At 37.7% G+C, this 13,868-nt stretch overlaps 1 protein-coding gene across 1 annotated transcript in view; it reads left to right on the top strand.

The window, feature by feature from the left end:
- FREM2 (FRAS1 related extracellular matrix protein 2) overlaps positions 1 to 13,868 on the top strand; it is a 122,983-nt gene that overhangs the window by 77,729 nt on the left and 31,386 nt on the right. Inside the window, exons 8-12 of the mRNA XM_008631475.2 lie at positions 7,960 to 8,109; positions 10,006 to 10,215; positions 10,406 to 10,603; positions 12,581 to 12,745; positions 12,827 to 13,009. Of these exons, the coding sequence (XP_008629697.1) occupies positions 7,960 to 8,109; positions 10,006 to 10,215; positions 10,406 to 10,603; positions 12,581 to 12,745; positions 12,827 to 13,009 (906 nt within the window). The remainder of the gene's footprint in view (positions 1 to 7,959; positions 8,110 to 10,005; positions 10,216 to 10,405; positions 10,604 to 12,580; positions 12,746 to 12,826; positions 13,010 to 13,868) is intronic.

The following is a 13,868-nucleotide window of genomic DNA, read 5'->3' as shown; positions in this document are numbered from 1 at the left end:
AAGAGTGGATGACAGCCAGCTTATGATACATATTATACTCCCAGTTTTCTTTACTAATAGCTTCTTATTATCACCAGTTCAACAGAGTGAAAAATGTTCAATTTATGATGATAGCCTTAAAGATATGGGAAATTGCCTGTTTGCTGCCTATCACAGAAATAAATTAATGTCATACCTTGCAGTAGGACATTCTATAGGGTAACCAGGCACATTTATTACTTGCTCTCTTAGCATTATTTGTTCCTTCCAGTTTATTATGTGTGTGTGTCCCATTTTATAAGTGTGTGTGTATATATATGTGTGTGTGAACTACAGATGTTGGATTAATCTCATCTTTATTTAATAACTAGATATATAGTCCTACCTTATGATCTAGGCTCCTTTGATAGGTGAGGAGGCCAGAACATGACCTCCAGATCATACTTTGTCGCATCTATTTCAGATGGCCCTGTTACAGTAGGGGATGCAGCTGGTGGAGCACAAAGCTCTTCGGCCTTCACTGCTGCATGTTTTTAAATGGGTTGCTTACACATGCATTATTACACTTGTATGTGAATTGCAGTAATATTTCAAGGAGAGTGTTGAAATAGGGAAAACATTCAGTTTTATACTCAATGCACACAAAATAGCCGATAAGCAGGAGGCACAAGATTACATGAACTGTAGAAAAAATTATACCTTCTGTTAAATTTAGAATGAGTTTAATGAAGTGGTGTTCTTATGTGAACTGGTATTGCATCCCAGAGCCTAATGCATTATTGGTTTATGATAGTTCACTAAAGACTACATTGAACTGCTTTCTCTCTCCATACAATAGCATATTGTATTTTTATGGCATTGGTCTTTGCACTGTAGATCTTGCATTTGTTATACACTGCTTAGAAATGTAATGAATGCCTAGCAAACCATTCTAAATTAATCATTTGTTCATTGTTGGATATGGTTGTAGGAGTGACCTAGTGAGTGCTTTGTATGTTTTAAGATTTGGATAATCAAGTTGAGTAGAATGTCTTGGTGCATTCAGTTTTCCTAAGGCTTCTTCAATCCTCTTCCTTCCTCTGAATCTCCTCGTACTGAGACTTTGCCATTTTGCTCATAGTCTTTAGAGACCCAAGAGATACTGAACACTGTAACCACTGTAGCCCATTGGGCTTTAATGCCATTGATTCTTCTTTTGAACGTGTAAATGCTCAAAAGACTAACTCAGTTACTATCTCACTTCACTGTCAGGACACTCTTTTCTCTCTCACACAAATGGCATCAAAAGTCCAAGAGACAGAATTCAAGAAGTTTTAATGTACAGCAGAGCATATTTTCTTTTGTTAGAGCTCTGCTTTTGTGGTCTGACAAGTCTGGCTGTTTCTCTGTTTTCACTTCTGCTCTGTCTTCTCTGCCAACTCCTATCCTCAACAGTAGCTCTGGTAAAGGGTCTCTTGCATACTTTTCTTCTACAGCCTTGGTAAGCTAAATATGTTCTGATTGTATGTGGGCAGAAAAGCCTGTAAGAAATTGTTTCCATTGGTTAAGCACACTCATCGTAACTAGCATTGTCACTGAATAGTAAAAGTGCAAAAATCAAAAGTTGGATCAGCCAGAAATGGCTACATACTGTATCTTTACCTAGCCTGATTTCTGAAATCTTGCTGAACTTCTCATACCATTTCTGTTTGTAGCCCTCATTTTTTATCTGATGTGTGTGAATCACTGACTGTAAGCTCCTTCAAGCTTGGTCTCCTTGTGAAAAACCTTGTGTGTGGTATATTTAAATGCTACTGCCAAGCCTTCCCATTTATCTGTCTGCCTGTGTTTCATCAGTTTGTTGAGAATTTGTTACTGATCCCATTTCCCAGGCCTGTTATATAAAAATAATCTAATTCATTTTAAAAATAGAGCATGTAGAAGATTCTGAGTTGGTTTCATGCTCTGTGGGAGGTATAGGCAGTAGGAAAAAGGTATGTGAAATTCAGATGGTTGCTGCAGGCAATACAATGATGTTTGGGTGTGTCCCCAAATTCCAGTGTTTGTTTCTTCATCTGTTAGTCTTTATATTTTTATTTCCATTGGTAAATGAGGCAATTACTTGATTATGGAATGGTTTAGGCAGATGATTGGAGCTTGATGTACTTACAGCAGAAAAAATATTTTGGCCCTGTCCTCAGACTTCACACAGGAAAAACTCCTCCAACACCCGTAATAGTTCCAGCGATATCAAGGTCTGTAGGTTATATCCTGAGGGTGCGTGGAAGAATCATAAAAATACTACTCTACTAATAAATGTTTTCAGGTATGTGTTAGTTCACCAATATATGAATTTGATGTTTTGGAAAGGTAGCAATGTTTCTTAGCAAACCAACAAAGGTAAATTAATTGCTTCAGGGGAAGGCCACTTAGGAGAATCAAACTCATAGATTAGCCTTTTTGCTAACATGCTAATTGTAGCTGGGAAACAATTTAAGACTGCTCATTACTATCTTATACATAATAATTAACTGATTGTTGAAAAATTCACTTTGATTTTAAAGGCACACATCTTCAATGAGTTGAGCTACAGCTTGGCCTCGTACACTCAGATCTCTTTATTCTCCATTGTTCAGGAATACTCTGTAGCTCATCGAACTGCTACAGGACCCTTTATGATCGGCAGCCTGACATTAGGCAGAATCAGAATTAGCTCTGTTCTCCAGGCTACAAAGAACACTGCAGGCTGTCAAGAAGGAAAGAACAAGTGACCAGAGATGGGGTGTCACTGTAGCCATCTCACTGCCATCCTCAGTCTTGCAGCTAGAGCTGTAGTCTGCTTCCTTTAGTGTGCTACTTTGCTCACATTTGAGTTTTGCTTATTGATGTAGCAGGGAGTGTAGATATGGACTCCAAGCCTGCCAGGCAGGTGCTGCTTGTGATGATACTGTGTCTAGAGGAACTGAAGAAAGGGTGAGTTAAAATGTAAAGTGTTATGCTAAATTAGTGTGTATCATAAATTAATTAAATGTGAATCATATATAATGTTGTTCATAGCAGTTGCTGCTTCACACCATACTACACCATACTCTACTGAAATTACTGGGTTAAGTTGCATAAAATGAGAGTAATTTAGTGATGAGCCAGTCTAATCAATGTATGGCACTGCCATTGTGGATTTAAAAAGAAACTGCGATTTCCTTACAAAATCGAACTGTGTCTGGTGAAGATTGCATTAATTTGAATCTGTCCTATTACCTGTTACAGTGTTTGCAGTATTGTTTAAAAAACCTTTTTAAGTCAATAGACAGAAGTGGGCTGTTGAGACAAATGGAAAAGCAGATGTTATTTGCTTAAGATAATGTCTGTGGCAATTTGGCTGAAACTAGCCATTTTGATTCTGAGGGGAATTTCCTTTTTGATTGCAAAAGTTATGACAACACTGCTAAGAAGATGAAAGCTGTTAAGATTGCAACATATGAATTTGTAAAGTAATCTGTTTTGACCACATCAAATAAAAAGCTATTGGCATGTGCACAGTAGGTATCTGCTACAGAACTGAGCTTTGACTGTAATCTTGACCCCTGCTTCTACAGCATTCAGTGAAAATAAATTACTTGGCAAATTAAATTCATTGTGCTAAATGCAAGCTCAGTTGCTTGCAAAGTTTCAAGTGTGTGCAAATAGCTGCAGAATGGTGCTATCTAGTTTCAGATTTTAAAGTCCTCTTTGATATTGTCTTAATATAAAGTTTTTGTAATGGAAGGTTTCTCTGAGCTTTTCTTTTGCTGCTATTAACATGTATATATGAGAGAGAGATTTCAGAAGTTCACCTTTACTGCTATTAAACAGTAAATGCTCATGCCTTCTTACATTTAATGGAACTCTCATTCTTAATTGATCTACCTACAACACACACAATTCATGTTTGTAACATTGGAATCTGTTATGTTACAGACTCAGCAGATCAGTCCTTTGACACCAGCTGTGATCCTGAAATGCAAGTAGGCATTGTGTAGGGATGTATATGTTGTCTGAGTATGAGCCAGATCAGGTCCAGCCAAATCTGGCTGTGTTTGTCTGGTTTTATGTCCAAGTTAATGAGCTGTGCCAGCCATCAGGGCTCATTACTTCGGACTCAGCATGGCCCTAGCATGTCCAGACTGTACCAGAACAGGCTTGTAGGCTTGCAAAGAACTGGTTTGCACCCTCTGCATTACCACAACAGACTTCTGCTACTGGCAGCAGTAGCAGTAGCTCTGGCAACTCATAATGTTCACATCATAGCCTTTTTTGTGCTGTTTGTGGAAAGAAGGAAGGCAAAAGCTTTTAGGAATAGACAGTTTAACACTAGAAAAGATGAGCCATAAGTTCATTTGTAAAGACTCCTTCTCCTGGTTCCAGTGTCTGAATATGTCAGAGTGGCATGCCTGTTTTCTTCTATTATTTGTTTCCTCCTGAGAATATATATATGTGTGTGTGTGCATCACTGGCAGCATATATCACTGAAATTCACTTAAATTTTAAGCCTTATCAAGGTGCCAGCATGGAAGAGTCTGTTCTTTTGTGTTTGTCCTAAATATTCTGCCAACAGGATTTTTTAAAAACAATCTACTCTTTTGCAATGTCTCCTTAAAGCAGTTTATAAGGATATAATTTTAAAATATAAAGCTTCTTTGGAAATAAACATTTTTGTGCTATCCCACTGATTTGACGATGTACCTTCAAAGTTAGACATGTTCCTAACAACATGAGAAGTGTGTTTGTTTTCCTGATTGATTACTGACTAGTGCTGTAGTTGAGACACGGCTCTGACTCTCTAAGTACAAGGACAAGGCAAAGTTTTCATTTCTGTGCCAAGAAACCTGGGACTAAAGCTCCTAACCTTTCTCCTCTGATTATTGTAACTTCATGCCAGTGAAACCTGTGGGTCTGAACAAAAAAAACCCTTAGAAAACTTCCTCTTATTTCTCTAAGAGGAACCATTAAATTTGCAGTAGTCTCTCTTCAGAGTGATTACTAGATTAAAGGTCTGCTGTAAGTGAGCCTGCAGTCATTGAGCAGTGTTTTCCAGACATGACCTGAAACAGACAATGCTTCCCCTGTTAGGAGCTTGGCTTTGCTACTGCCCCTGGGGAGCTACTAACACAGCTTACAGGAAATGAATTTAGAAAACATTTGTAAGGATTTGTTTCCTAGGATGGGTAACCATGCAGAATGTGTCTTTCATTGAATATACATACCTCAAAAAGTGTGAAAAACTCACTGTGAAGAACAAGGCATGCTAGCTGAGGGTTTAGATATTTTTTTGTTTGACTGTGAAAACAGGAATGAACACTGTGTGAGGATTCTTCTTCAGCAGCAGTAAAGCAAGCATTAGGATAATGCTATAAGAAATAAACAATATTTTATTTTATGCCTTCCATCTAGTTTAAGGCAGATCATCTAAGTTCCCTGTGTAGCCAGTAAGTAGAAGGGAATGCTTCCACACCTCCTCAGATTTTCCTGATTGCAGTGAGTGAGCCATTCCACCTGTCGTCCTATATGCTCATTGTGCTGGGAAACCTGGAATGGCCTATCTTTGTCCTTGCAAACTGAGAGCAGGCAGGGTCCATGTGAGTATCTCTCACTTAAGTGTTTAAAATGAGGTGCAGCCAAGTCCAGATCAAGTTCTGGAACCATTGGGACATAAGAACAAGGTTAGACTTGCGAAAGTGTGCTGAACTCTAAGCGTACTTGTTTAAGAAATGACATGTGTTAGAATTGATAATTTTTTTAACTGTCATTATCTAACTATTGGCACATTAGTAACCATTTGGTCTTAGTAGGCATTCTATATTTTTATTGTCTAGAGGCTGGGAAAGTCTTTGTCCATCTTAAGACTTTAGAAGAACATTGTATGTCTGAAATGGTACATTGCTTTGCAGAGCTAATATCCAAGGCTTCAGTATCCCTGTAAGTGGAACTCTCATCAAAGTTAATAGTAGTTACACAAAAGGTACAGAGGGTGTATCCTGTTCACCTATTAAAAATGTTTCAGATAAGAGCTCCACAGTCCAAGTATAAAAACAACTACTGACAAGCCAGCCTCTATGGGCAAATAAAGTAAGATCCATGTGTGTCTGTCTGTGCACATAAATACACACATGTTTAAATACACATACTCTTGAATTAAAAAAAAAAAAATTAAATTGGAACTGACAAGGTTTTCATCTACCAAAGTTAGACTTCTTCCAGGTTTGTCTTTCATCCTGCAAAGGCTGATGGCCTTAATAATGCTCAAACAGATCTATGAATCTGCACTATTTTTCAGTTCCATCAATTTTTTGCATGATTTCAGTTTTAGCAGAAAAGTAGAGAGACAGCTGCAGTTGTTTCACTGATGAGGAATATAAAGGAGTACATTTGGGTTTTTTTATTTTATTAGTTGTGAAATACAGAAAAATCTTCAATGCAGAAGAGAAAATTCTTTTCTCCAAACTTGCAGTTTCACTCTTGAATACAGTTCCAAAATGCTTATTAACCGCTGCTTTCTCAGATGAAGTTTTTGCTTAGTAATAACTAAGTAAAAATTTTATATTATTTCTGGTTAGTTTTAATTAAGTTGCTATTTTACATTGTTCAGCAATCTACCAGAGGAGATTGTTGCCATACACTGTGGTGGTTCTTCAATTCCAAAACATTTATTCCATTGTCATAGATGTCATAGCTTTTGCATCAGACATATAATCTTATAAAAATCTGACCTATGGAAATGATGGTCCCAACTTCCATTTACCATTAAAAAGGACTTAGGTCTCCTCCTTTGGGTAAGTTGTACCTTTTCTGTGTGGAAGGCATAGCTCTGTAGAGCCATAAACTTTTCCAGTCATTTCCTTCGAATTTTTTGCTTTTTTCCATGCTTGGTGAACGGGAGGTACCCATGGTGCTACTCAGAGCACTGAGCAATTGCCGTGATCTTTTTCAACTGAATTCAAGTTGACTGTATGCTGCATGGTATTTCAAACACATTTGTGATACTGTAGCCTCATGATTAATAAATTTTCACAAGACAGTATAAGAAAATTGTGAGGAAGCTCAAGGAGAACTTGTGTAGGTCTTTTTACACTTGTGGGAGGTAGCTGTGCTTTGTGCTGTGCACTGGGAAATCTGAGGCACTGGCTGGGCATGATTAATCTTGCGTGTTTGAAACAGGAATGGAAAGGATAGAAAACGGGAGATGATATACATCCAGGATGAAGCTGGGATATGTTTTTAAGGCTGTTTACTTTGTGAAATTACTGTGGATAGGAAAACTGGAAAAGGGAGGAAAAACGAAGGTAAACAATGTGTCTGTTAAGTGGAATAGCTCTTAACCTACTTTGCTTTTTGCTCTTCATTCTTATGAACAGTGGAACTTCAGTATTAAGATAAAGACTGTTCACATTTCAGTTTAGATGAAATAAGATTGATTTTGTTTTAAATGCTAGATGTGGGGGAACTAAAATTAAGTATTCGCTCCTTTAGTTAGCTGGAAAACATTACCAAGAGTAGCTCCAGTTATATGTCATGTTCCAGTCTGGTTTTAGAAACAGGAATCTGTGAGAACATTCAAGTTAAAGTTTCATTATCTGTATTCACCTTTGTATGTTTGCACCAAAGTGAGAAATGCAAAGAATTTTCTGGCTTGTGCACAGGACTCAACTGAAACAAGTTTAATGAGATAACACATTTCATTTTGCACACAGCTTCACACATGCTGACACAAGTAGTTGAAAATGTAGGAGGCAAGAAAAAGAGCACAGTGCTGATATAACAATTGCTATCTAAAACCATACAAACTGATACTTGAAAAAAAGCCAAGTATAGCTAGAAGAATTCTAAATCTTAGGAAAAAAAGCTTTATTTCACTTACTGAGATGAGCAAAGTGCTCTCCATTGCTTAATGGGGATTTTATCGTCTCTTGTTAACTTCAGTGTAAGGTAGAGAAGCATTTATGGACGTTATTCCTCTTTCACCAGAACCAGCATTCTACTTTGGAAATGATGAATACTATGTTGATGAGAGTGCTGGCTACATTGAGGTGCGTGTCTGGAGGACTGGAACCGATCTGTCCAAAGCTGCCTCTGTTACAGTGAGGTCTCGCAAATCTGAGCCAGTAACTGCAGAGGGTGAGTTGCTGTTTTGCTCTAGTTTCAGACTGCTACTACACTGCACATGCTGGTACACATTGCTGGCACGTGCTGCTACTTTCACAAGTGCTAGTTCAGTGGGCCTTGGTACAGTTTCAACCACATAAGATGAAAATTGTATGTCTCTTGCTCTTAGCAGACCTTTTCTTCTGAGAAAACAAGCAGGTGGTCACAGAATTTCAAAGAAACAGGAGTAGGAGCAGCTATGAAGTACAGCACTAAGAGAAATGCCTTTAAATCCTCATACAAAGACTGCTGCAAAGCAGTTGATTGCTGCCTCAAGAGCATACTCTGGGCACAGTTAGGATGACTGGCAGCGTGCTGAGTTTTCTCATTGCCTACAGTAAAAATGAGAGAAGCAATTATTACCTAGTATCCTATTCAGGAACAGGATTGCTTCAGCTGTGTGGTTCTTGGATGCTTTGACAGAACCTTTGTCTGCAGAATCAAGTGTTAGCATACTCTCTTTTTTTTTTCACAAAACATATAATGTTTAAACTAAAATGTTGATATAGAGGCAGCATAAAAATTATCTTCTTTAGATGCTTATCCTGAGTGTAACTTTACTGTTATTTCAGGAATATCTAAACATAATATATATGTATCATATGTACATAACATAATACAAATAACATATATGTATTTTTCTCATGAAAAAGAAAATTTTCAAGTCTGAAAAAATACATGATTGCTCCATTTCTGAACTTGCTTTTATGATCTGATGTATTTATCTAACCTTGAATATTTAAGTTATATTATTTCTGGTAAAAAATGTCTGTTCTTACAGTAACAATCTTCATTCATTGTGCCAGGACCTCTAGGATTAAGAACAGGGAATGGCTCAGCTCTTGGGCTCTCTAGTCCGTTGGTCACAGCATGAAAGCTCTGACATGGCTGGCTGCCTGTTAAACCATAAACCTGGTTCTTGGCCTTACACAGTGCAGCAATGGATCTGCTGCTCTGAGCTGTCAGTCCTGGAATCCTGCCTTAGAGGCTTAGCTCTAGGGGAGTACAGCAGTAGGGCCTTCAGGCAAATGCCCGTCTGATGATGGCCTTTAATCTGGCCAAATTTTGTCAAATTCACAGAATTCCAAACCTGATTTCAATTTCAATTGCAGTGTTTCCCTCAAAACTTTGTTTATTCTCCCCAAAACTTAATGTTAAAACTTGAGTCCTTCCCTAAAGTCCTAGATACCCTTAATGCCTTGGTTCCAAGACGGTGTCATGTTGTAGTCAGTTTCTTGCTTTGTTTGCCTTCTTCTCATTGGCATGTTATGGATTGGTTTGCTTTGCTTAAAAGAAAACTAAACCAGATCAATCTTCCTTTAAGAGTAAGGTGCCAGACCTCACCTGATATGGTCTGAGCAGAATTTTATTTGTTTTCCATTCGTTCTGTCTGTCACCTCCTCTGAATAGCAGTTCTCCCTTATAATCAGCTCACTGGCCTTATCTCCTTTCCTTTTTACATTAATCTCAAAACTTCCATCTTTGTTACAGAATAATACGAAATTTCTTTCCAAAACACTTTGCTTTGTCTCCAGAGTGTCTCTCAAAGCTTTTTGCTTACTTTCATTTCTCACTTCAAGCAAATTTCATTAGTTTTTCTGGAATAGCTGTTGATTTACAACAGAACAGAATCAGCCTCATTTTGTGACTCAAATCATCATTAAACAAAAAATTAATTAATATTGACTTATTTTATTGTATAGTCCAACTTAAATGACCAAAAGATCATTTTGCTTTTCATGAATGCCAGAATTTGGCAAATACTAAATATATAAAGGAAAAATATTTACCTACAATTAACTGCCTAATGATAGATATTTTTATTTTTAATTACACGTAATGGTATTTTTCTCTCTTTTCCATTGGTAGCTGGAGTAGATTATGTAGGCATCAGTCGTAATTTGGATTTTTCCCCTGGAGTCAATATGCAGACATTTCGTGTGATAATTCTGGATGATCTTGGACAGCCAGTGTTAGAAGGAACTGAGAAGTTTGAGCTTGTGCTAAGGATGCCCATGAATGCTGCCCTTGGAGAACCCAGCAAGACCACCATCTTCATTAATGACTCAGTGTCTGATTGTGAGTGATTTTTTTTTTTTTTAAACTTTTTTCATGTTTTGGAGATGATGTGTTAAGTCATTTGCTGTCTGGCTGCTTATGTTCTGCATCTGGTGCAATGTAGCATAAATAAATGTGGAACTAGTGGAGAGAAGATATGATAACTTCTGCAGGTATACTTTACTTGTGCTTTCTATGTTTTTCTGCCCAGTGCCAAAGATGCAGTTTAAAGAACCTGTGTATGTAGCCAATGAAAATGATGGGCAGATTTCTGCCATGATATTCAGGAGTGGGGATATCCGATACACATCCACCGTGCGATGCTATACAAGGCAAGGTTCAGCTCAGGTAATGATGGACTTCGAAGAACGTCCTAATACTGACAGTTCCATCATCACATTCCTTCCTGGTAAGTTCTTGATCTTATTTTAGAAGCCTTTACTATACCATGTTTTCTTTTGTTTTGCTTTGCTTTCCTTTGCTTTGTTTTGTTTTGTTGTGTTTTAATTGTGTCTTCTCATAAAGTCATGCCAAAAAGATCCCTCTGGAAAATAAAGCTTTTGGGTTCTTTTTCATACACAAGGGGATGATGTTGCCTCTATTTTCTTCACTTCCTACTTAGAGGGATAATCAATAAGAACCAAAGGAGTATATCTTCATTTAGGTTCAGCCTGAGTGCCGGGATCTTTTTGATAGCAGAAACAAGTTCAGCATAACACAGTAGAAGCACAGATCTCCTGTACGAAAGGAAACTTCAGAAGTTCTGCTCTTTGTTAAGCAGATTTCTGGTAAATACATTTGGCTTGCACTGAAATGAGTAATAGGTCTTTCAACAGGTATATAGCTCTCTAATTCCTGTTTGAATTTTTTCTCCCACCAAGGCTTTCCTAAGACCGCCCACCAATATCAGGTACTTAATTTCTCACATCAGAGATGAAATGCAAATAAATCAAATGTTACTATGTAGAAAGAATATTGCCTAATTATTTCTACTTGTGCAGAAGGCAGTTTGGTGTTCCAGTCTTTGAAGTTTAAACACGTGGTATTTTTTACAAGCCTTAAACAAGTTCTGTCATCAGCATGAAATCCTTGGTATGCCCATATCACAGAAATTACAATCTTCGTATTTCTGTAGGCACGTATCACAGTTCTCTTGAAAAAGTGAGTTGTTCACTCTTTCTTTATTTAGGGCTGGCCTCAGCTTTTAGTACTGTCATGTACACTACACCTTTGCTATTGCTTTTGTGCAATCAGGAAAGAGTCCAACTAGTAAGAATTAAGGGATCTGGGCCACTTAGGAAGTGACTTTTCTCTTATTTTGAGTGTTGCCCTACCATTTCTCTGCAAAGATAAGTAGCAAAGAAGTCTGCTAGAATTATTTTTTGTCTCCATAAGCTTCTTAGGCATGTTTAATATGCAGCAGTTTCATTTCAGTTTTCACATTTCCCATGTAACAATAAGCAGGATGAGTGTTTTCCATTTTTTTCTCCTCATAAGGGATAATTTATTTTCTATAGCGGGGGGAAAAGGCAACCTCAGAAAATGAATACAGCATTCTGGTCTGGTTCTTCATCTTGAAGAGTCTTGATCATATTTGCTTGTGTAATGATGAAATAATACAGTAAATTGACCTCATATCTCTGCTGCTGTGCTGTTCCTTCCATCTGGGGTGTAGGAGTCAGTCTCATGATGAAGGTCACGCTGGGTGCCAGACACTGCACACAACTCATAGGTCTTGCAGCTTGTGTAGAAGGCCTAAGACAAGGTGTTCAAGTTTCTGAACATCTAGTAAGTCAGGGCACATTCATTTGTGAGTGCAAAAATTGAGTTAGGTTTGCTACTCCAAAGTGGTTTTAAGGCAATATTCATTGCCAGTTGGAATTGGTGGGAGTTCAAAAGGCTTTAAAGTCAAATGGAATAATATAAGTGAAGGTCCACACAGTTGGACACTGTCCAATCAAAAGAGACTTGAAATGTAAAACTTCAGGACAAAATTACCATTAGTATTAGTGAAAGGTTTTATTGCTCTGCTTCCTTGTGCAAGTATTTATTTTTTAAGTGCGCTCTGTAGAAGAGGTCACTGAGAAGGAGCATTTTCTTCTTAGGTAAAACAAAAGGAATGTACATGTAAAGTGGATATACCAAATAGAAACTTGTCTTACAGAAGTCCCAAAATTGGGGATTCCACTTTAACGAGTTTCCATAGAAAGGTAATGATTGCTAATTCTGCTTTCACTACTGTCGTTGCTCATTAACTTGTGTGGTGTCAAGGTGGATGCCTTGGCCCACAGGAGCAGCCTGTGGTGCCTTGGGCTTGGAGAGAAGTGCTGTATTAGAGCAAAGCACACCTAAGTTCTGCCTGATACTACCTTCAGAATGATTGCAGGTGAAACTGAGAAGCCTTGCACACTGGTGCTTATGGATGATACTTTCCATGAGGAGGAGGAAGAACTACGCCTGGTTCTTGGCACTCCAAGAAGTGATTCTTCCTTTGGTGCCTCTATTGGCGAGCAAAACGAGACGCTGATAAAGATTCGGGATGATGCAGACAGTAAGAGAGTATTTTGTTGTTACTGGCTTTTGGAAGCCCATTTGCATGCTCTAAAACCTTTTTTTTTTCTTCGATTTACAGAGGCTATTATTAAGTTTGGTGAGACCAAATTTAGTGTGAGTGAACCGAAGGACACAAGGCAAGTAGCAGTTGTGAAAATCCCAGTGCTTCGTCTGGGAGACACTTCCAAAGTTTCTGTTGTGAGAGTTCATACAAAGGATGGATCTGCTACTTCTGGAGAGGACTATCACCCTATATCAGAAGGTAGGATCATACTTACCACATCCAACTATTTATTTTCATTCATGACTGTAACATAATATTTGAAAAATGAAATAACTTTGTGATTAGAATACTTTGCAACCACATCCCAAAATGCATTTTGTAATTCAAATTCAATGTGGACAGATTCCCTGTGGTATACAACAGTCAATTGCTCCTAGAATACTAGTTATCAGTGAAGATATTTACAAAAGAATTGTGACTCCTTTGAAAACATCTGTAGCTCAAGTAATTGTGGAAGATGTGTGAGTTAAACCTTAGTTCTACTTGCAGAGTGTAATAATATTACTCTGAAGAAACATCTACTTATAGGATATGATTGTGTGGTTGTTTCTTGAGCAGTTCATTAAGATAATGGCTTTTTCTCTATGTAAGAATTAATGTATATTTCTTTTTATTTTTCTATGTTCATAATAATAAAACTTTCCTTCTGTATTTCTGAATTCACTGCCTGCTGCTTCACACTACTAATGAATGAGAAGTTGTGCAATAGAATGAGAAATTTCTTAGCCGATAAACTTCTTTCCATTAATAGCCCACCTCCATGGCTTAGGCAATGACTAATGGAGTTTGTAGCGTTAAAATTTTTTTTTTCTTTTAAAGTTTATGATAATACATGATACTACTCTGTGTTTTAAGATTAATCATTCATTGCAGGAGTGTTTTGGATAAACTATTTTAGCATACAGTCCAGCTGGAAGATATGACTTACTTTTGAACATCCAGCAACAGCACTGGGTTATCTTCAAATTCCATAGGAGTGGTATTTGCTGCTAGTGATGTCTGAGGCAATTTGTTAGCCACAAGAAAATCACCAACCCAGAGCTTGCTAATTTCAGTC

Source organism: Corvus brachyrhynchos, unplaced genomic scaffold (genome assembly GCF_000691975.1).
Source record: "Corvus brachyrhynchos isolate BGI_N302 unplaced genomic scaffold, ASM69197v1 scaffold103, whole genome shotgun sequence".
Lineage (NCBI taxonomy): Eukaryota > Metazoa > Chordata > Aves > Passeriformes > Corvidae > Corvus > Corvus brachyrhynchos.
Note: the sequence above shows the minus strand (reverse complement) of the source record. Positions and strands in the feature narration are given on the sequence as shown.